The 22931-nt window shown below is 35.4% G+C and overlaps 1 protein-coding gene across 1 annotated transcript in view; it reads right to left on the bottom strand.

The window, feature by feature from the left end:
• The window catches only part of Wasl (WASP like actin nucleation promoting factor), a 79901-nt gene that overhangs the window by 10542 nt on the left and 46428 nt on the right, over positions 1–22931 (bottom strand). The window contains exons 6-8 of the mRNA XM_047561565.1: positions 19184–19352; positions 18161–18203; positions 16997–17150 (exon numbers count right to left, since the gene is read on the bottom strand). Of these exons, the coding sequence (XP_047417521.1) occupies positions 16997–17150; positions 18161–18203; positions 19184–19352 (366 nt within the window). The remainder of the gene's footprint in view (positions 1–16996; positions 17151–18160; positions 18204–19183; positions 19353–22931) is intronic.

The raw sequence follows: 22931 nt of genomic DNA, 5'->3' as shown, positions 1-22931 counted from the left end.
AAATAAGTGGAAAGCATGAAACAAAAGTAATTGAAAATGAAAACTGTTTCATCAAAGCTAAAAGAAGACAAGACTGAGCTTACCAACAAAACAAAACAAAACACAACAAAACAACTTTGTCTTGATGGGAGCCTAATACTCAAAAGTAACTGTTATTTCAAATTAGTATTACAAGTACTGGTAGATAACTTTCCAGTCACTTATAAGAATTATAAGCATTGATGGAAGGTAGATTAGAGGAAGGACACACTTTCCAGCAGTTCCTCAGCACCAGATAAAAAAAGCAGGAAGACTGCCCCCCACAGCAAGGAGGGTAACTAAGGGAACTCACTGAAATTCAATACTGGACAGTAGAAGAAGTCATGGAGACACAGAAAGTTGGAAACTTTTAACCTAAGAAATAATACTTTAGACATGCCAATCTGGCTGGTAGCAGCCACAGCTGCTGCAGGAAGGGGGAGAGCAGGTATAGACAAAGGACAGCCCAGCAGAACAACAAAACAAAACAAAACAAAACAAAACAAAATACCTGGCTTTCAAGAAGTATGGGTGGGGGACCTGTGGGAAAAGAGGGAGGCTGATGTCAATGGAGTCTGTGGGAAAAGCTGTTGAGTGAAAAGTAACCAAAATCTCTAGGTCCACAGGTGGGTAATTTGGGGGAAACCCAGGTCACCTGCATGGGAACCATTTACAAGTGTTGCTGCCCAGGCAGAGGCAGGAGATGGGAAACTCACAAAAGGAAGGTACCAACTGCCTATTATAAGCCCCAAGGAACCTGGGCCAGTTTAACTGAAATAGGGACAAAGAAAACTGTGCCTAGGGCATACAGGCTCTGGATACCAAGGAGAGAGAGAGTTCCCTTTGTTGCTGGCGCCCCAGATGTCCACCAGAGATCGGCATCTCCCCATCAACAGGGGTGTGGGTCTAATCTCAGATACTCACTGACAGAAGTTCCGACCAAATACCAGTTACTGAAACTTCCAATTTAGAACTCTGCATCGCCTCCATGACAAGAATATACAATTTGTCAGCATTCTGCAGTCTATCCCACCCTACACCGGGAGATGAGGAAGCTGAGAGTTATTGGAACCAGCTTTGGCTCCTAGTCACAAGGGCTGGCAGTTAGGTGAAGAACACAACATTGTTGAATTTAACAATCCACAGCCCTTGACCAAAGATTACAGAGCCCAAAAATAAATACAAAGGATGAAAATCCATCCCTGACAATAATTTTGACTTCAGTGGAAATAAGTCCTTTATTTCTCATTAAGAGTTTTTAACCCCTTTTTCCTCTCATTTATTCCAGTATACCGCTTTTAAACTTTTTTAACTTAAAAATTGTTTAGCTTTTTCAAAAATCACTTCATTATATTTTAATATTTTTTTCTTTTTTCCACTCTGTGAGACTGTATATAGGATGTGCTCTCACTGTGCAACAGGTTTCAAAAAAACATATACATTCATATAATTTTACTTTTATTTTAGTTGCTTTCATCATCACCAGTTTATTATTTAGCTTTGGTTTGACTTAGATGGGGTATAACTACTATGTGGGTTTGAGTTGTTTTGCTTATATTTGTTTGTTAGTAACTTGGTTTCTTTTTTTTTTTTTAATTTTTTTATTTTTTTACATTTACATAGGGTAATGATGTTTATTTTTCCCCTCCCCCCACCCCTCCCACCCCTCTTTTCCCTCTACACAGTCCTTCTTTCCTTCATTCTTGCCGCTCTCCTTAGCCTAACTCTAAACCTAACCCTAAACCTAATGCTAGCCCCTCCCACCCCCCATTATATGTCCTCATCCGCTTATCAGCGAGATCATTCGTCCTTTAGTTTTTTGAGATTGGCTTAACTCACTTAGCATGATATTCTCCAATTTCGACCATTTGCCTACAAATGCCATAATTTTATCATTCTTCATTGTGGAGTAATATTCCATTGTATAAATATGCCACAGTTTCTTTATCCATTCATCAACTGAAGGGCATCTAGGTTGGTTCCACAATCTGGCTATGGTGAATTGAGCAGCAATGAACATTGATGTGGCTGTATCTCTGTAGTATGCTGATTTTAAGTCCTTTGGGTATAGGCCAAGGAGTGGGATAGCTGGGTCAAATGGTGTTTCCATTCCAAGCTTTCTGAGGAATCTCCACACTGCTTTCCAGAGTGGCTGCACTAATTTGCAACCCCACCAGCAATGTATGAGTGTTCCTTTTTCACCACATCCTCGCCAACACCTATTGTTGCTTGTATTCTTGATAATCGCCATTCTAATTGGGGTGAGATGAAATCTTAGGGTAGTTTTGATTTGCATTTCCCTTATTACTAGGGATGTTGAACATTTTTTCATATATCTGTTGATTGCTTGTACATCTTCTTCTGTGAAGTGTCTGTCTGTTCATTTCCTTAGCCCATTTGTTGATTGGATTATTTGTATTCTTCGTGTAGAGTTTTTTGAGTTCTTTATAGATTCTGGAAATTAGCACTCTATCTGAGGTATGGTTGGCAAAGATATTCTCCCACTCTGTAGGCTCTCTCTTCACATTTCTGATAGTTTCCTTTGCTGAGAGAAAGCTTTTAAGTTTGAATCTATCCCAGTTGTTGATTCTTGCTTTTATTTCTTGTGCTATGGGAGTCCTGTTAAGGAAATCTGATCCTGAGCCAACAAGTTGAAGATTTGGACCTACTTTTTCTTCTATAAGATGCAGGGTCTCTGGTCTGATTCCGAGGTCCTTGATCCATTTTGAGTTGAGTTTTGTGTAGGGTGAGAGATAGGGGTTTAATTTCATTCTATTGCATATGGTTTTCCAGTTTTCCCAGCACCATTTGTTGAAGAGGCTATCTTTTCTCCATTGCATATTGTTGGAACCTTTGTCTAGTATGAGAAAATTGTATTTATTTGGGTTTGTGTCCATGTCCTCTATTCTGTACCATTGATCTACCTGTCTATTTTGGTACCAATACCATGCCGTTTTTGTTACTATTGCTTTGTAGTAGAGTTGAAGATCTGGTATTGCAATACCCCCTGCTTCGCTCTTGCTACTGAGGATTGCTTTAGCTATTCTAGGTTTTTTATTCTTCCAGATGAATTTCATAATTGCTTGCTCTATTTCTGCAAGGTACATCATTGGGATTTTAATTGGAATTGCATTGAATCTGTATAGCACTTTAGGTAGTATAGCCATTTTGACGATATTAATTCTGCCTATCCAGGAACACGGGAGATCTTTCCATCTTCTAAGGCTTTCTTGAATTTCTTTCTTTAGTGTTCTGTAGTTCTCATTGTAGAGGTCTTTCACCTCTTTTGTGAGATTGATTCCCAAGTATTTTATTTTTTTTGATGCTATTGTGAATGGGGTAGTTTTCCTAATTTCTCTTTCTGAAGATTCATCACTTATGTATAAAAATGCATTGGATTTATGAGCATTGATCTTTTAACCTGCTACTTTACTGAATTCACTTATGAGTTCTAAAAGTTTTCTGGTGGAATTTCCAGGTTCCTCTAAATATATAATCATGTCATCAGCGAACAGAGATAAGTTTGAGTTCTTCTTTTCCTATTCGTATTCCTTTAATTTCTTTGGTTTGTCTGATTGCTCTGGCTAGAGTCTCAAGGACGATGTTGAATAGAAGCGGTGAAAGAGGGCATCCCTGCCTTGTTCCAGTTTTTAGGGGGAACGCTTTCAGTTTTTCACCATTTAGAATGATATTAGCCATGGGCTTAGCATAGATGGCCTTTACAATGAGAAGTATTGGAATGAGCTCTTCTTTAAAGGTTTTGTAGAACTCGGCTGAGAACCCATCTGGTCCTGGACTTTTCTTTGTTGGTAGGCTTTTGATGACCTCTTCTATTTCATTGCTTGAAATTGGTTTATTTAAGTTGTGTATGTCCTCCTCGTTCAGTTTAGGTAGTTCATATGTCTCTAGAAATTTGTTGATGTCTTCGAGGTTTTCTGTTTTGTTGGAGTATAGATTTTCGAAATAGCTTCTAATTATGTTTTGTATTTTACTCGTGTCTGTTGTGATGTTTCCTTGTTCATTCCGAATTTTAGTAATTTGAGTTTTCTCCCTCTTTCTCTTTGTTAGTGTGGCTAAGGGTTTATCAATTTTATTTATTTTTTCAAAGAACCAACTATTTATTTTGTTAATTTTTCCGATTGTTTCTTTTGTTTCGATTTCGTTGATTTCGGCTCTGATTTTAACTATTTCCTGTCTTCTACTACTTTTGGTATTGGTCTGCTCTTCTTTTTCTAGTGCTTTGAGCTGTAGTGTTAAGTCGTTTATTTGTTGATTTCTACTTCTTTTTTTGAATGCACCCCATGAAATAAATCTTCCTCTAAGTACTGCTTTCATAGTGTCCCAGAGATTTTGATATGATGTGTCTTTGTTCTCGTTTACTTCTAAGAATTTTTTTATTTCCCTCCTGATGTCTTCTGTTATCCATTCATCATATAATAGTGTATTATTTAGTCTCCAGGTATTGGAGAAGTTTCTGTTTTTTATTCTGTCATTTATTTCTAATTTCAATCCATTATGATCTGATAGAGTACAAGGTAGTATCTCTATCTTCTTGTATTTGCTAACAGTAGCTTTGTGGCATAAAATATGGTCTATTTTAGAGAAGGATCCATGTGCTGCTGAGAAGAAAGTGTATTCGTTCTTTGTTGGATGGTATATTCTATATATGTCCGTTAAGTCTAAATTGCTGATTGTGTTGTTGAGATCTATAGTTTCTTTATTCAATTTTTGTTTGGACGATTTATCCAGTGGTGAGAGAGGTGTGTTAAAATCGCCTAGTATTATTGTGTTGTGGTCTATTTGATTTCTGGAATTGAGAAGGATTTGTTTGACGTACGTGGATGAGCCAATGTTCGGGGCATAGATATTTATGATTGTTATGTCTTGCTGATTTATGCTTCCCTTAAGCAGCATGTAATGTCCTTCTTTATCCCTTCTGATTAGTTTTGGTTTGAAGTCCACATTATCTGAGATGAGGATGGATACTCCAGCTTTTTTGCTGTGTCCGTGTGCATGGTATGTTTTTCCCCATCCTTTCACCTTTAGTCTATGGGTGTCTCTTTCTATGAGGTGAGTCTCTTGCAGGCAGCATATTGTTGGATTTTTCTTTTTAACTCAATCTGCCAGTCTGTGTCTTTTGATTGATGAATTCAGGCCATTAACATTCAGGGTTATTATTGTGATATGATTTGTATTCCCAGTCAATTGACTCATATTTGTTTTTGACATGATTTGGTTTCTCCTTTATTTGGCTATTCCTTTAGGCTAGCGCCTCCTGTTGCTGATTTGCATCGTTGTTTTTCATCTCTTCCTCATGGAATATTTTGCTGAGAATGTTCTGTAATGCTGGCTTTCTTTTTGTAAATTCCTTTAGCTTTTGTTTATCATGGAAGGATCTTATTTCATCGTCAAATTTGAAGGTAAGTTTTGCTGGGTATAAGATTCTTGGTTGGCATCCGTTTTCTTTCAGGGCTTGGTAAATGTTGTTCCAGGCCCTTCTAGCTTTTAGGGTCTGGATTGAAAAATCTGCTGATATTCTTATTGGTTTCCCTCTGAATGTAATTTGATTCTTTTCTCTCGCAGCCTTTAAAATTCTGTCTTTATTTTGTATGTTAGGTATTTTCATAATAATGTGCCTTGGTGTGGGTCTGTTGTAATTTTGTATGTTTGGAGTTCTATAAGCCTCTTGTACTTGGTTTTCCATTTCATTCTTCAGATTTGGGAAATTTTCTGTTATTATTTCATTGAATAGATTGTTCATTCCTTTGGTTTGTTTCTCTAAGCCTTCCTCAATCCCAATAATTCTTAAATTTGGCCTTTTCATGATATCCCATAATTCTTGTAGATTCTGTTCATGATTTCTTACCATCTTTTCTGTTTGGCCAACTTTGCTTTCAAGATTAAATAATTTGTCTTCAATGTCTGAGGTTCTGTCTTCCAGGTGTTCTATCCTATTGGTTATGCTTTCTATGGAGTTTTTAACTTGGTTTATTGTTTCCTTCATTTCAAGGATTTCAGTTTGGTTTTTTTTCAGTATCTCTAACTCTTTATTGAAATGATCTCTTGCTTCCCGTATTTGGTCTTTTAACTGTTGATTGGTGCGATCATTTAATGCCTGCATTTGCTCTTTCATCTCCTCCTTCAATGCCTGCATTTGCTCTTTCATCTCCTCATTAGCTTCCCTGATCGTTTTAATTACGTACATTCTGAACTCCCTTTCTGACATTTCTTCTGCTCTGCTGTCATTGGGTTTTATTGATGTAGTATCTAGGTTTGTTTGGGACATTTTCTTCCCTTGTTTTCTCATATTGGTCAGTTGTCAGTGGGACCCTGTGATATTGCAGTTTTCCGCTACTGGCTTATAGTGTCCCGGTAGATTTCCAGTGTATCACCTCCCAGTCTTCAGTAGCCTGATGTCTTGGAGGAATCTGATAAAGCAGCTCATCCGAAGAAAACTGCCCCTAGCCCCCTACTGGTTCCACGGTTTGGAACTGGCTCTGTGCGGAAATGCTCTCACTGTGGGCCTGCGCCGTGCAGCTGGCCGTGTGGGAGGAGCCCACTGCCGGAGTGTGGAAGGCTACCTTGGGAAGACTCTAGGTGCGCTGCCTGGCTCCAATAAGCCACCTCTATCTGGGCCTGCCACCCGGGCCGAGCTTTACCCAGTGGGCAGACTCACCCATGGCTCTATTTCAGTCCGAGTCTCTCAATGCCTCCCCTTCTTAACTCCTGGGTTCTGGAGCGACTAGGGGTGCACTCTCCCTCTAGGCCGCCTTCTTGGATCGCCCCGTGAAGAGAGCCTGCAGTCGGAGTGGGTAGAGCCGCCTGAAGAGGTCTCTGGCTGCCCTGCCCTAATCCCAGAGGCTGCTTGCGGATCGAGGCTCTCCGCTGGTTCGTTGCCGGAGTATGCTGCACTGCAGTGGCTCCGGGACTCGGAGCTTGTTCTGGTCAGAAAGGCTCTCACTAGCGGGCCAGTTCCGTTCCGAGAACCTGGAGAAGCTGGCTGTGTGGGCGGGGCCCACCACCGGAGTGCGCAGGGCTGCCTGTGAATGACTCTAGCTGCCCTGCCCGGCTCCCATAAGCCACCTCTATCTGGGCCTGCCACCCGGGCCGAGCTTTACCCAGTGGGCAGACTCACCCGTGGCTCTATTTCAGTCCGAGTCTCTCAATGCCTCCCCTTCTTAACTCCAGGGTTCTGGAGCGACTGGGGGTGCAGTCTCCCTCTAGGCCGCCATCTTGGATCGCCCCGTGAAGAGAGCCTGCAGCCGGAATGGGCAGAGCCGCCTGAAGAGGTCTCTGGCTGCCCTGCCCTAATCCCAGAGGCTGTTTGCGGATCGCGGCTCTCCGCTGGTTCGTTGCCGGAGTACGCTGCGCTGCAGGGGCTCCGGGACTCGGAGCTTGTTCTGGTCAGAAAGGCTCTCACTAGCGGGCCAGTTCCGTTCCGAGAACCTGGAGCAGTACCTTGGTTTCTGTTCCTCTTATTGCTTCTTCTTCACTCTCTTCCTCCACTAATAGTCAAAATTTCCCATTCCCTCTTCCTCTTCCATTTTTTTATTACTTTTAGTTTTTTTAATTCCTTCTTCTTTATAGCCATCATCTGCCACCTATCTCCTATCTCTTCTCTGTTCACTGTTTAAACGTTTCAAACTTTCTCTTCTCATCCTACTTTATATTCCCTTAAGAAACTGTTATCCCACTAAGAGAATTAAATAGTTTATATAATTCTCCTCCATTATTATTGCTATGATTATTAATATAGTGGATGATGTAGTACATATCTGTTGTTTGATGCCTGATCAAATTAATGGGTTTTTACTGTTGGCAGTGATGTTAAATGCCGACACCATCAATCCTATATAGGTGGCAATTAGTGTAACAGACGCCAAAGTAGACTTTGGACATTTTTTATTAAAGCTGTACATCTACTGCTAACATTATTGCTATTCCTAGTTTCCTACTTCTGCTGAAAGAGGCTGGAAAGTGAGTGAGACACTTTAAGTTCAGGGACAAGAGATCCTGCTGCTGAGCAATACTCACAACTTAGCCAAGTAACAGAAAATCTCACCCCACACACAATTGAGTCCTACTCTAGCCTCAATAATACTTCAACACATAAAATCTGGGAGACAAAACCCGCAAACCAACAACCAGAGGGGGACCTCAAATCCTACTCCTGAATATCTATCTACTCATACATCAAAAACAGAGAGAAAGGGTCTGGGACTGTGGCTCAGTGGTAGAGTACTCACCTAGCATGTGTGAGGCACTGGGTTCGATTCTCAGCACCACATATAAATAAATAAAAATGAAGGTCCATCAACAACTAAAAAAAAAAAATTAAAAAAAAAAAAGAGAGAAGTCCCAGAACAAAAAAATTAACTATACACAAAATGACACATGTATCAAAGAGGAAGGGGAATCCACCTCAACTAATGCACAAGTCCAAGACTTCTGAAAACATGAGGAAACAGGCAAACAAATCTCTCCCCAAAATTCACCATCCCCAACAAATGATCCTACAGATATGAAGTAGATGAAATTCCTGAAAAAGACTACAAAAAGCTGATTATTAAATATTCAAAAAATTAAAAGAGCTAAGGAATGAATTAAGAAAGCAAACATGAGAAGAAAGATAATTTCAATAAAGAAATACAGATAATGAAAAGAAACCAATCAGCACTCATAAGATAAAAGACAAAATGAATTAAACAATTCAATGGAAAGCATCGCAAACAGACTAGATTGCACAGAAAACAACGTCGGGCCTTGAGACAGGGTACGTGAACTTGAATACTCAGTATGCAATAAAGGAAAAAGAATAAAAGACCACGATCAGACTACACAAGAACTCTCGGACTGCATCAAGAGAACAAGACTGAGAGTCACTGTGATAGAAGAGAACATGAAGATACAGGCTAATGGCATTAAGAACATTTTCAATGGACAGTAACAGAAAAATTTCCCAATGTTAGAAATGAGATAGACAGCATATAGGACTCCAAACAGACAAGATCAGAACAGAACCATCAAGAAATATCATAATTAAATTACCTAGGAAAGAAAATAAGGAATTATTAAAAGTTGCAAGAGAAAAATGTAAGATCACATTTAGAGGCAAATCAATAAGGCACACCTCTGACTCTTCAACACAGCTCCTAAAACCAAAGAGGGTCTGAAATGAGATATTCCAAGCTTTAAAAGAAAACAACTGCCACCCAAGACTGCTATATTCAGCAAAGATATCTTTCAAAATCAATGAAAGAATGGAAACTTTCCATGATAAGGAGAAACTAAAAGAATTTATGACTACTAGGAAAGCACTACAAAGAATATGCCCCAAAACAAACCCCAAAACTCCTAAAGAGATGAAGATCATTAGAACGTCCACCAACTAAATGAAAATTGAGACAGAATTAAATATAGCAAATAAGCTAAAATGTTAGGAAAATATAAACATATCCATAATAACATGGAATGTAAATAGTCTCAACTCCCCAATTAAAAGACATAGATTAGCTGAGTGGATCAAAAAACAAGGTCCAAACTATATGCTGTTTGTAAGACTCACTTCATTGGAAAAAACACCCACAGGCTGAAAGTACAAGGACTGAAAAAAAAATATTCCAGACAAATAGAGCCTTAAAACAAGAAGGAATAGCTGTTCTTGTATTTGATGAAGCAGATTTGAAGCAAAAATTAATCAGAAGAGAACAAGATGGTCTCTAAATCAAGGAGGGTCTGAAAGCCAACATCATACAGAATGCAGAAAAACTAACATCATTTCCTCCAAAATCAGGAACAGGACAAGAATGTCCCCTCTCATCACTTCTATTCAATATAATTCTTGAAACTCTAGCCAGAGCCATCATGCAAGAGAAGGAAACTAAAGGACTACAAATAGAAAAAGAAGACAAACTATCAATACAGAATACAGACTGATAAGGGAACAATTTGACAAGATACAACAATAGTAAATATATATACCCCAACATTCCACATAGACCCCAATACAATAATACTGGGTGATTTCAACACACCTTTATCATCAATAGATAGGTCATCCAAGCACAAGATTAATAAAGATTTTTCAACCTAAATAATACTATAAATAAAATGGACCTGATAAAACATCTACAGAATATTTCATCCCAGCATTTCACGTGAAAACACCTGAATTTACTTTCTTCTCAGCAACTCATGGAACCCTTTCCAAAATAGACCACATTCTAGGGTCACAATATAAATCGTAGTAACTACAAAAAAAAAAAAAAAAAAAAAAAAAAAAACAAAAAACCCAGACACAATCCAATGCATTCTATCAGATCATGATAGAATGAAACTAGAAATCAATGGCAAGAAAAGTAATAAAAAAAAAAAAATATATATAAACATGTGGAGATTGAACAATACTATTTTAAATGAAGAATGGATCACAGAAAAATGAGAAGCAATCAAGAAATTCTTAGAAACAAATGAGAACAGATACAACATCAAAATCTCTGAGACAATGTGAAAGGTGTTTTAAGAGGAAAACTCATAGTACTGAGTGCATATGTTAAAAAAAATTAGATCATAAATACATAAGCTTATGTTCTACCTCTAATCATTGGGAAAGGAAGAATAAATTAATTACAAAATCAGTAGCAGACAGGAAATAATTAAGATCAGACCTGAAATTAATGAAATTGAGAATTTAGAAAATACACAGGAGCAAAGCCACAAAGATTTAGTTATTCGAATAAATAAGACTTATAAGCCCTTAGTCAAACTAACCAAAAGAGAGAGAGAAGACTCAAATAAACAGAATTAGACATGAAAAAGAAGATATCATCAGACACTTCTGAAGATAAATTTCTAGACACACATGACCTGTCCAAATTGAACCAGTAAGATACAGAAAACCTAAGTAGACCAATAGCCAGTAACTAAATTGAAACTGCAATTTAAAAAGTCTTCCAACAAAAATAAGGCCAGAACCAGATTCATTCTCAACTAAATTCTACCATACTTTTAAGGAAGAACTAACACCAGTCTTTCTCAAATTATTTCATGAAATTCAAAGGGAGGGACCGTTTCCAATTACAACCTACAAAGTCATTAGAACCCTGATATCAAAACCAGACAGACACACCAAGGAAAGAAAACTACCGACCAACATCCCTGATGAACAAGGATGCAAAAATCCTTAATAAAATATTAACAAACTGCATCTAAAAACACATTAAGAAGTAATATGCCTTGATTAAGTGGGTTTCTTCCCAAGGATACAAGGCTGATTCAACATAGGCAAATCAATAAATGTAATTTACCACATAAACAGAAAGGACAAGAATCATACGATCATCTCAACAGACGCAGAAGAGGTCTTTGATAAGATATAGTAACAATTCATGTTAACAACAGTGGAAAAACTACGGATAGAAGGAACTTGACTCAACATTATAAAGACTTTATATAATAAACCAAAGCCAACATCATACAGAATGCAGAAAAGCTAACATCATTTCCTCCAAAATCAGGAACAGGACAAGGATGTCCCTCTCACCATTTCTATTCAATATAATTCTTGAAACTCTAGCCAGAGCCATCAAGAAAAAGAATGAAACTAAAGGACTACAAATAGAAAAAGAAGACAAACTATCAATGTTTACTGATATGATTTTATATCTAGAAAATCAAAAAATAGATTAAAACACTCCACCAGAAGTTTTCTAGAGTTGAAATGAATTCAGCAAAGTATCAGGATACAATATCAACATTCATAAATGAACAACTTTCCTATATTCCAACAGTGATTCTGCTGAGAAAGGAGGAAAACTATCCCATTAGTTATAACCTCAAAAATAAAATACTTGGGAATTAATATAAACAAGAAGGTGAAAGATCTCTACAATGAAAATTATAGAATACTGAAGAAAGAAATTAAAGATCTTAGAAAATGGAAAGACCTTCCACAGTCTTGTATAGGCAGAATTAATATTGTCAAAATGGCCGTACTATCAAAAGTAGTAAACAGGTTCAGTGCAATCCCCATCAAAATACCTATGGCATGTTTCACAGAACTAGAAAAAAGCAGGACTAAAATTCATTTGGAAGAATAAGAGACCCAGAATAACCAAAGCAATCCTAAGGAAGGACAGTTATGCAGAGGTATTACAATACCTGATCTCAAATTATACTACAGAGTTATACTTAAAAATCAAAATAAATCAAACAAACAAACCAAAAACCCAAGCATAGTATTGACATCAAAACAGACATGAAGTCCAGTGGGACAGTATAGAAGACACATACTTAACAGCCATCTGATACTTGACAAAGGTGCGAAAAATGTATGTTGGAGAAAAGAGCCTTTTTAACAAATGGCCAGGAAAAACTGAATAGCCACACGTCGAAGAATGAAACTAGATCCCTCTCTCTTTCACCCTACACGAAATCAAATCAAAGTGGATCAAAGACTTAGGAATTAGACCAGAAATTTTGCAACTGTGAGAAGAAAACATAGGGTCAACAGTCCATCCCTATTGGTGCTGATTCCAACTCTCTTACTAAGATCCCTAAAACTCCTGAACAGAAAGGAAACAATTATGAATGTGAAGAGAGAGCCCATAGAAGAGGAGAAAATCCTGCCAGCTATTCGTTTGACAGGATCTAGAATAAATATAAAGAACTCAAAAAGTTTAACACAAAAAAAGACATTTCTCAAAAGAAGATATACAAACTGTCAACAAATATATGAAAAAAATGTTCAATATCTCTAGCAATCAGGGAAATGTAAATCCAAACTACCCCATGATTTAATCTCATTCTAGTTAACAAAATGGCAATTATCAAGAATATACATAATAATAAATGCTGGTGAGGATGCAGAGAAGAAGATACACTCTCATATTGTTGGTGGGACTGCTAATTAGTATAACCATTCTGGAAAACAGTATGGAGACACCTCAAAAAACTTGGAATGGAACTACCACATGACTCAGCTATTCCACTCCTTGGTATTTATTAAAAAGAACTAAAATCAGCATATATGGCAATACAGCCACTTCAAATATTTATAGCAGCACAATTCACAAAAGTCCAATTATGGAACCAGACCAGATGCCCATCAACAGATAGATTAAGAAAATGCAGTGTGTATGTATATATGTGTATACACACACACACACACACACAATGGAGTTTTACTCAGTCATAAAGAAAAATGAAATTATGGCATTTGCTAACAAATGGATGGAAATGGAGAACATCATGCTAAGTGAAATCAGACTCAGAAAGAAGAGCTGAATGTTTTCTCTCATGCAGAGCAAAATAAAGGGGAAAAAAGTAGGGGATCGTATATTATAAAAATATAAGGAAGATCAGAGGACTAGAAGAAAGGAATAGAGAGGGAGAGACGAGCAACAGGAAAGGGGAGGAAATGCGTATGAATTTAACAAAATCACGCTATATGCATACATAAGCATACCAGAGGGAATTCTACCTCTATGTATATTTACACAGCACCAATCAAAAATGAATAACAAGTGAAAGGATCACCAGTAGATTAGGATGTGCATGGTGGTGATTTGAATCATGGTCTGACTCCCTCATGGTTGTGTTGTACTGGGAACTTTCTGTGTGAAGGTGCAGATCAAGATGGCCCAGTCGCTATGATGCTGCTGGCCAGGGACTATGTGTAAAAGCATACCACTATTATCAGTCACCAACTCACAGATGATAGAGAATTCTGAGCATAACAAAATGACCCTAATGTCTTGCCAGTCCAGCATCCTTCAGATTGTTTGCTTTGCTGAAACTTTCCCACAAATATCCTTTTGATGAAACCTATATAATAAATGTGCTGGGTCACTGTTTCTCCATCAGAAAGCAGTGTCCCACCTGGCCCTACCTTTTTCTCTCTATAAGTGTTTATTGGTCTTTTTCTTTATCCCCCATCACATCCTGTCCAGTTTCCGAATTAATAGCCCAGACATGAGATGCCCAGAGAGTTGGCGCCCAAACAGAGAACGGACACAGGGGAACTTCAATGGTCAGATGAGGGGACACTCCTGAGGCTATGATACTCAAAGAAAGATGAGGAGGGCAAGTTTATAGATGGGTGTAAAACACAGGACAACTAAGATCCAAAGAAACGGATAGACTCTATGCTTCAATGCTTAAGACTTTCTCTCTCCTACACTTGCATCTAAAATGTAAATTGTGGAAACTGGTTTAAGACCAAAGAAAAGGAGTATCACTTTTAAATTCAAGCCTCTGTGACTGGCTATCTTATCTCCTTTTCACACTCTAACACCCTGCTTTTTTAAGAAGTTCCTCCATAACACTACAGCACAGGGAGAAAAAAGGAATGATCTCATATAATTTTTCTTCTCCTTAGAAATCTTTACCTGAGGATTTCAGGACTTTAATCTGACCAAAGAATAAACTCTATAAACTACATCTGTCTGATATCCATCAGAGTTTGGCCACCTGGCCCCACCTTTTTCTCTCTATGTGTGTCTATTTTTCTTCATCTCACATTGCCCCTCATCCGGTTTCTGAGAGCAGAGATGAGAGCTGCGGCAGTAGAAGAAGGAGACTGGGGGAGGAAGCACTGGAGGGAAAGGTGTGGGAACCAGGACTGACATGGAGTAAAACAAGTTCTACCCATGTATGACTTTATGTATAACTAATTCTCTAATAAAAAATAAATAAATAAAAAATAAAATTTAAAAAATTTTCAAAATTCTGTAACTTAAATATAGTAATGTATAGTTCAGAATATATTAAAGATCTGATTTCATGCACTCAGACCAAGATAATACAAATTGAAAAAACTTAGTTAATGCCAACTAAAATTTATGGGAATGCTGACAAGCCCCTTTGTGGGAATTTGTAATACTGTGTTTATTTATGTTTAGTTCTCTCTCACTGACCCAATTTAATGTAAAATGTAATTTATTTTACACAGGCTACTGAAAAAATGTTAAATGTGAAAAACAATCACAAAATAATCAGTATAATTAGTAGTAATAAAAACAACAGAGGTTCTGTGGGCAAGAGGTTTTTCCATCTATAGAACCTCAATAAAATTAAATTGTACACAAAGTGTAAGTTCTAACTCATATAGAAATAAAATTTTATTTTAGCATCTATATGTTAGTTTGAATATAAGGCAGAAAAATCTCACTATAAGTTATATTTAGAGACAGGATATATGAACTTTAGCTTCTATAAAAATAAACACAGCATAGCATGCATAATTTAGAGTGCCAAGTCAAATAATATTACACATACATACCACTCCACTGTGGTGGACCTATAGAACAGATTATTATGAGTTAATGACTTCAAATAATTGCATACACAAAGAGATACACTGGAAGTCACATGTCATTTGTTCTGTTTCGTTTTGGTGGGTATCAGGATTGAACTCAGGGGCACTCAACCACTGAGCTACATTCCTATCTCTATTTTCTATTTTATCTAGAGACAGGGTCTCCCTGAGCTGCTTAGCACAGTTATTTGTTTTTATAAATCTGATTACATAATTTTACAAAATAAGTGTCAAGGATATTTGAGTAAACGGACTTTACAAAGTATATTTTTAAGACAACTTCCCTACCACCTTTCTGGTTTATTTTTTTCATACTTTTAAATATTAACTTATAATTATGTACTCTACTTAGAAAAGACTTTTAAAAATTATTAATTTGCCATTTTACTCGTACTTTAAAAAAAAATAATCTGTCTTACATAAAATAAATCTTTGGAATCTAAAAGATTCCAGACTAAAATTTCAATTCTTACATTAAAAAAATTATATTTTATTCCCAAAGCATTTTTCTTAATTCCTATGACATTTTTGTTTTAGATAGATTAAATTAAGGAAAGACCTTGCCTAATTCAGTGTTTTTAACCTAGTAAAATAAAAAGCAGTAACAAAACAAAACAAAAAAACCCAGAAACAAAAACAAAGCCCAATCTAGTTCATATGATCAACTTTTAGTTACAGGTATTCAGGTGAAAAGGCAGTGATAGGTTTGGTCAAGTAACGTCAACAATAAATTAAAAACTTAAAATCCAAAGGGCTGAGAGATACTGAGTATCACTTTAGTGTATGGCAAGGTGGGTAGAAATAGTGGAGAAAGAGTGCTGAAGAACACAAGAGGGTTGTCAAGACCTTGCACTGTCTACACACTAGCAGTAACCACGAATGACAAAGGGCATTTTAGAAGAACAGCAGTGCTATGCCAAGGATTTATTTTTAAAACTTGACAGAATTTGGAAATGTAATTTGTCTGCAAATAAGATAAATTAACATCATGCTAGCTTCAGTGGAATTAGCATTGCTTCCAAAATAGCAATATAACCTTAAGTGTATTTACACAGTTGTTTCTATGATAGAATGTAAGATGACTGTCATACTGAGAAATTATTTTATTTGCATTTTGCTGAAATAATTGTTAAAATACAACTAAAATATGAGATGCTTTAAAGGAAAGATCCAGGAACCAAAAGACAATTTTGTACTTTATCCAAGAAAAAGTTTGCATCTTAAAATTAATAGAAGAGTTTATATTATTTATATTCTAAAATGCTTACATTATCAGTTAGACAGTGATTATATTTAAATTACTACTTCTGAACTATAAGAAATACAACTTTAATGGTAGTTTCTAGGATTCAATAGTGAAATATTTAGGCAACTATAACTTTATTCTAAAATAGAACAGCTGGAAGATTTTGTGTGGGTTTTCATGAATTTAACAACAAAAGTCTTCAAACAATAAAAGCAGAAATCAAAACCTTGTCAAGCTTTTTAGTTATGCTAAAGTAACATTAAGACAGTGTGCTGGGCCAAGTTGTGCATAAATTCACACATTCTGCCCAAGAAAGGGTTCTCATGTACATAGGTGTCTGGCATGAAACTGACCTCAGAAGATTCACAAGAAAAAAAAAAAAAAAATCCAAGTGCTTAAAGAGAAATAAAAGTTACCTTGCCTTCGTAGTTCATTTTTAACTGCTTCAACACCTCCTGTTTTTTCAATAAAGTCATATATAACTTTTGATGTTTCTCTGTCTTTAAGTTGTGCCTCTGAGATTCCACACATATCAAAAAGATTCTTCAATTCTGGATCCAAATTATTCAGCTACAATAGATAACATAACTGCTAAGTATAACAATTAATTCAATTAAAAAAATGAAAAAATGATAAAATTTAATATTCATCTGTATCCCAATAAAATTGTTTTAAATTTACAAACTTTTTAAATGGTTACATTATTTAAATGCTAAACTTTCTTATAAAAAACCTGAGCAGATATGAACAAAAAATAGATTTTCTATTCTATCCCATCTCTTTTCCTTGCCTCTAAAAAAATAAATAAATTTGAAAATTTAAGGAAAAGAACCTCCTTGTGCCCCAAAGACCCTGCATAGCACCCAACACAAAGAGGTGGTCAGTGTATGTTTGTAGAGTTAACAGTGAAGCTACATAACCAAGGATTATTGACACCAATCACAAATATTTTTCTTCAAAATAATTTATCCAAATACTAACTTTGTTCTTTGGCAGTACTGGGAATTTAACCCAGAGGCGCTATACTACCAGTGCTTTTCATTTATTATTTTGAGATAGGGTTTTGCTAAATGCCAAGGGTGGCCTTGAACTTGTAATCCTCCTGCCTCAGCCTCCTGAGTCACTGAGATTACCAGCGTGTGCCACAATGTCGGGCTCAACACAGCAGTTTCATTCACTTTACCCTCAAACTGATATAAAATAAGGGATAATGAAAAGTGCCACATCTAGATAATCCCACAACTGAATACTCAGAATTCAATTATGCTAATTTCCAGTCATTTGGCATGTATTCCTCTGAATTATCACTTGGCAAAAATAATTTTCTTCCCTTGGCTTTCAAAGAACAAGATTTTATTTATTCAGTATATGAAGTCCCAGAAGCATAAAGATGTGTCTTCAGAGACTCAGTTATGAACTGGACAGAACAACACTATAGTTTCAAACCTTAGTAGTACAAATACATAAAAACGAGTACACTCAGAAAATAGCAAAATAAAAAAATTAAAAAAACAGTTTCAAAAGGCTGTAATAGTCCCATATATTTTGAGTAATAATGAATATGGCTTAAAAAGACTTACATCAAAGCCTGTATTTGGATCCCAGCCAACATGTCCAATATGCCTAAAGTAGAAAATTAAAAACAGAAGAGTAGAAAAATAAAATGCATAAAGGTAATGAAAACATAATATGAATGAAATCATATGCACCTTTTAAAAACTTTTTACAGACTGCATTTTGATTCATTGTACACAAATGGAGTACAACTTTTCATTTCTATGGTTATACATAATGTAGATTCACACCATTCATGAAATCATACATGTACATAGGTTAATAATGTCTGTCTCAGTTCACTGTCTTTCCTTCCCCCATCCCTCCCACCCCATTTCCCTCTACACAATACAAAGTTCCTCCATTCTTCTCTTACCTGCCCGGCCAAACCCCTCCCTTGGTATGTATCATCATCCGCTTATTAAAGAAAACATTTGGCCTTTGTTTTTTTGTCAAATGCATCTTTTGAACTTTTGGCCTGCACAATAGACACAATAGTATTTTGGGAAAACCTATATTCCAGGAGACAGGATTGTGGCCATGGCACTCTAACAACTGAATCTTTATATTTTTTAACAATCTTTCTGAGTATCTATTTCTTTAACCATCATATAAGTATAGAATACAAGCATTATACATATGAAAGGATAGGAATTTTACGATAAAATAATGAAATAATGCATACGAAAATCATTAAAATACAATATATAAATATCAAAGGCTTCTTTTTCCCTCTAAACAACGCCTGCAGGCAATTTTTAAATACTATTTGTAGATTAGAGTGAGAAATCATCTTCATGTTTAACAATTAGTTGAAAAAACAAGTTTATCTACGTTTTCTTTTCTGATGGGTGAGAAAATAAATTAGTTGGAAGATTCACAGAACATATACTAAGCAACTGTCTTTAAAAATCTCCAACAAAATCTATAGCTTTTAAAATGTGATGAATGTAAGCATTTTCTCTCCAAAAAAGAAAAAAATAAGGAGCATCAATGAATAATTTGATGAGTATTTTCCAAAGTGAAAATAAGAACAAAAGAACTCTTACTGGAAGTTGCTTGGTGTTCCAATATCTGCCTTGGTTAACCTCTTCTTTTTAGCTTTTCCTTTCTTCTTTTCTTTGGTATGGGAGATGTTGTTGACTTGGGAACCATAAAATCTATTTGTTGTGATTTCTGGATTTTTTATATCAACTGTAGCCATAGGTAGACTGGGACCTACAAATAAAGTCAAAATAACACTAAAGGAATACAATTTAACAAAGCAATTCTATATAGTCATATTTTATAATTTAAATATCTTTTTTAAAAGTAGAATCACTTCATTACTATAAAATTTAAGCCTGCATATATTAATGTTTTATGAATAATAAAGTACTGTCTTAATTTCTAAAACCTGTAATAACTTCTTAAACACTCTGGCACAGATGCATTATTTCAAATCAAACTTCTATTTTTATGACATTAATTCTCATGAAGAACATAAACTTCTATAGATATTAAATTTAATTAGTCTAAACACTTATATTTTGCCTTTAATAGCCTCATAGTCAATACATTTCTCACTGATAAAATGGTATACATTAAATAGCAAGGACTAAAGAAAGTAAAAAAGAGGTATCTGCTTTGTTTCAAATTTAACAAAGAAGTCTAGTCTTACCTGTTTCAACTTTATTAATCTATGAGGGGAAAAACTACTTATAAAATTATTACTACCAATTTTTCCAAAACTGCGATATTTAAGTCCACTAATATTTTCCCTATCAGTACACATATAGCATAAGGGTCAAATAAAAAGCTTATAGCTCACAAACCTAAAATGGAAAAATTCTCAAAACATATTTTTTACAAGGATCAACAATTAAAATACCTTGGGCACTCTTGGATATTATCAGTAGCATTTTTAGGGGTGACACTAAGTGATGTAGGACAAAGCTTGTCTTATACTTTAAAAAAATCTTAATGGAATAGTAGTCTGAATGCAATATATTCAATTAAAAATATCTTATGAATTTAAGTAAAGGCCAATGAATGTTTAAGGAAACATCCCATTTTAATATAAAATTCTCTAACAAAACCTCCTCTCAGGCCAAGTTCCTTTAAGATCATTACATTAATGACAACTTTTGAAATGTATAAACTACTATCACTACTTGGAGAACAGGAGTTAACACAACAAGCTTGGGATTGCAATGTAGAAAGGTCTACAAGGATGGTCCTTCACTGGCATCTGGGAACTTGCATTCTGAGAACATTCCCACCATTACCTGAAAGGGCAGGCTCACCATGTCTAAACTTTGTGCTAACAATGTGATCTATGCTGAATATCTGCTTTTCCCTTTGGAGTTGGGAATGATGGTATGGCAGATGCCTATAGGTCAAGACCCCAATTAAAAACCCTGGGCACTGAGTGTCTATGTAATTGAGTACTTTCTTAGGTAACATTTCACATATTATCCCAATTTATTACTAGAGGAATGAAGCATATCTCCTGTGACTTCACTGGGAGAACGACTGGATACTTGTAGGGGTTTCCTATGTACTTCATCCCATGTGTTGTTATGTTTGTTGATTTTTATATCTTTTCAGTGTAATGAATATCTGCAATAAGTACGACTATACACCGAGTCCTGAGAGTTCTTCTGGTGATATATCAACCGTGGGGGTAATCTTGGGGACCCTCCAACAATCATATAATAGCAAGTAGAAATTTCAAGAAATTATAGGCTTAATGCATATCCAGTGATCACTAAAGGTCAATCTGACTGTAATTCATTAATTATGTTGAAAACCTCAAATGAATTTGAATGCATCCTACTCAGTAAATCTGTCTGAAAGAAAAGTGTTTACTTACTTGGGTGAATTACAATAACCTATTTTCTCTTTCTCTCAACTCTACTATTAAAAATGAAAAAAAACTAAAAAAAAATTATGAATGCCATGCGTCCTTATCAGAGAAGCAAATAAAATGGGAAGATGTATATTTTTAATATAATCAAAACTGAGCTATTTTCCATCAATAGTCAAAATGTATTTAATCATAAATATATAAAAGATTTAAAGTTTTATTTATAATTGCATTTAAAAATCCCATGGAATCTGCTGATATTGGCAAAAGTAAAGCAACTCATAGAAACAAATAGAAGCTACTGAATAAAATAGATAAAATCATTAAAGTTTTCTTGATGTCAAGGAATACTCTGAAAATAAAGGCAACTAGAAGCAAAGGATAGGTGAGCAATATGGAATGATCTGAAAGGCTGATTAAATAGTAGACAGACGTGGATTTTCTAAATTGTCCTATATCTCAGCATTTGCTAAAGTATCACAAAATATAGGACTTACTGAGAATACCCAAAATTAGGTTAGATGGTTAAAATGGTGACACACTCATGGACTTTAACTTATCTATACCAACCAGTATCAGCAACACCACAGTAAGAGTCTATGAATTATTTATTCTCTTATGTTTATATTCAGTAGAATCTAAGAGTTCACTTAAGACAGATCAGCAAGTATCAGGCATGTTTTTATTCATACCACTTTTTCTGAAATAGAAGTTCAAATAGAATCTAAAAGGAAATAATCACTCACCACTAAAAGATAAAAAGCAAAACCTAATCATAATCATTTCTAAGGGAAAAATATTTTTATGCTTCTTTGTTTACATAAAAGTGATCTATAATACTATGGATGACCTAAATGGTAACAGAGTTGGGTAAAGTTAAGTTTGATGGTTTAAATTACTTGAACTAGTATATTCTTTTCTATGAAAATAAGTTAGCATTCTTGTGAGCCCCATTTATAGCTTAGTAACTCAGTGGTGTCAGAAGAAGATTCAAGAATGAAGAAGACAGAAGAAGTAAAAGTGGTTACGTTAAATGAATAACAGTGTTTAACTTGTATTATAGGTAGACTGTGTTTCCATTCCTCCTGCGTCCAAAATTCAGGCATAGATGTATTGTTAAGCATCTGCCAAGCAGTTATAAAGCCTTGATGTGATCTCTTTAGAGCCCTTATAGATTAATTTCACTAGTACTGATTAAAATATATTTAAATAAGTCTGTAGAGAAAAATCTAGACTACAGAGATGTATAAAAGTTAATATAACTTGGAAAGACAAAAAAAAGATAATTTTATATGTGAAAATAAAAGACAGATCGGGTAACCTGTATGAAGTCAAACAATTGGTGAAAGAAGCAAAGGTAGGTGAACACTGGTATCTTAGTTACTTCAATTTATTAATTCTCAACTTACAGTCCAACAATTCAGTTTTCACTAAATCTTTACAATAAAAAATTTCAGAACTTAGGAAAATACTTTCTGATACATTCAAGAGCTTAGGTACTTATTTCTGCTGATAATAGTTACTTATAGTGTGATAAAATAAGTTAAAAGTGATTCTAAAGTCTAATTATCTGTTTCAAAAATGACAAAATAAAAAAGAGATAGGGTCTGGGGAGATAGCTCAGTTGGTAGAGTGCTTGCCTTGCAAGCACAAGGTCCTGGGTTCAATCCCCAGCACTGTAAAAAAAAAAAGGAAGATAACTTGTATAAGGCAGAGTCATATTAAAGTATAGAGAAGATTTGGTAACAAATATTCAAATCACTTCTAGTAAAATTTAATTTAATTATTCCATCTGTGAAGTTACACTCATACTAAGATCACACACCAAGTAATACATAATGAAGGAGTTGTGTTTTTTTTTTTACCCCCCTTTTTTCACAAGAACAATCAAATAAATCATCTTCTGATTTAGGGCAACTGTCATAGGAAAATGTTTACATATTCTTGTG

Source organism: Sciurus carolinensis, chromosome 8 (assembly GCF_902686445.1).
Source record: "Sciurus carolinensis chromosome 8, mSciCar1.2, whole genome shotgun sequence".
NCBI classification, from domain to species: domain Eukaryota; kingdom Metazoa; phylum Chordata; class Mammalia; order Rodentia; family Sciuridae; genus Sciurus; species Sciurus carolinensis.
Note: the sequence above shows the minus strand (reverse complement) of the source record. Positions and strands in the feature narration are given on the sequence as shown.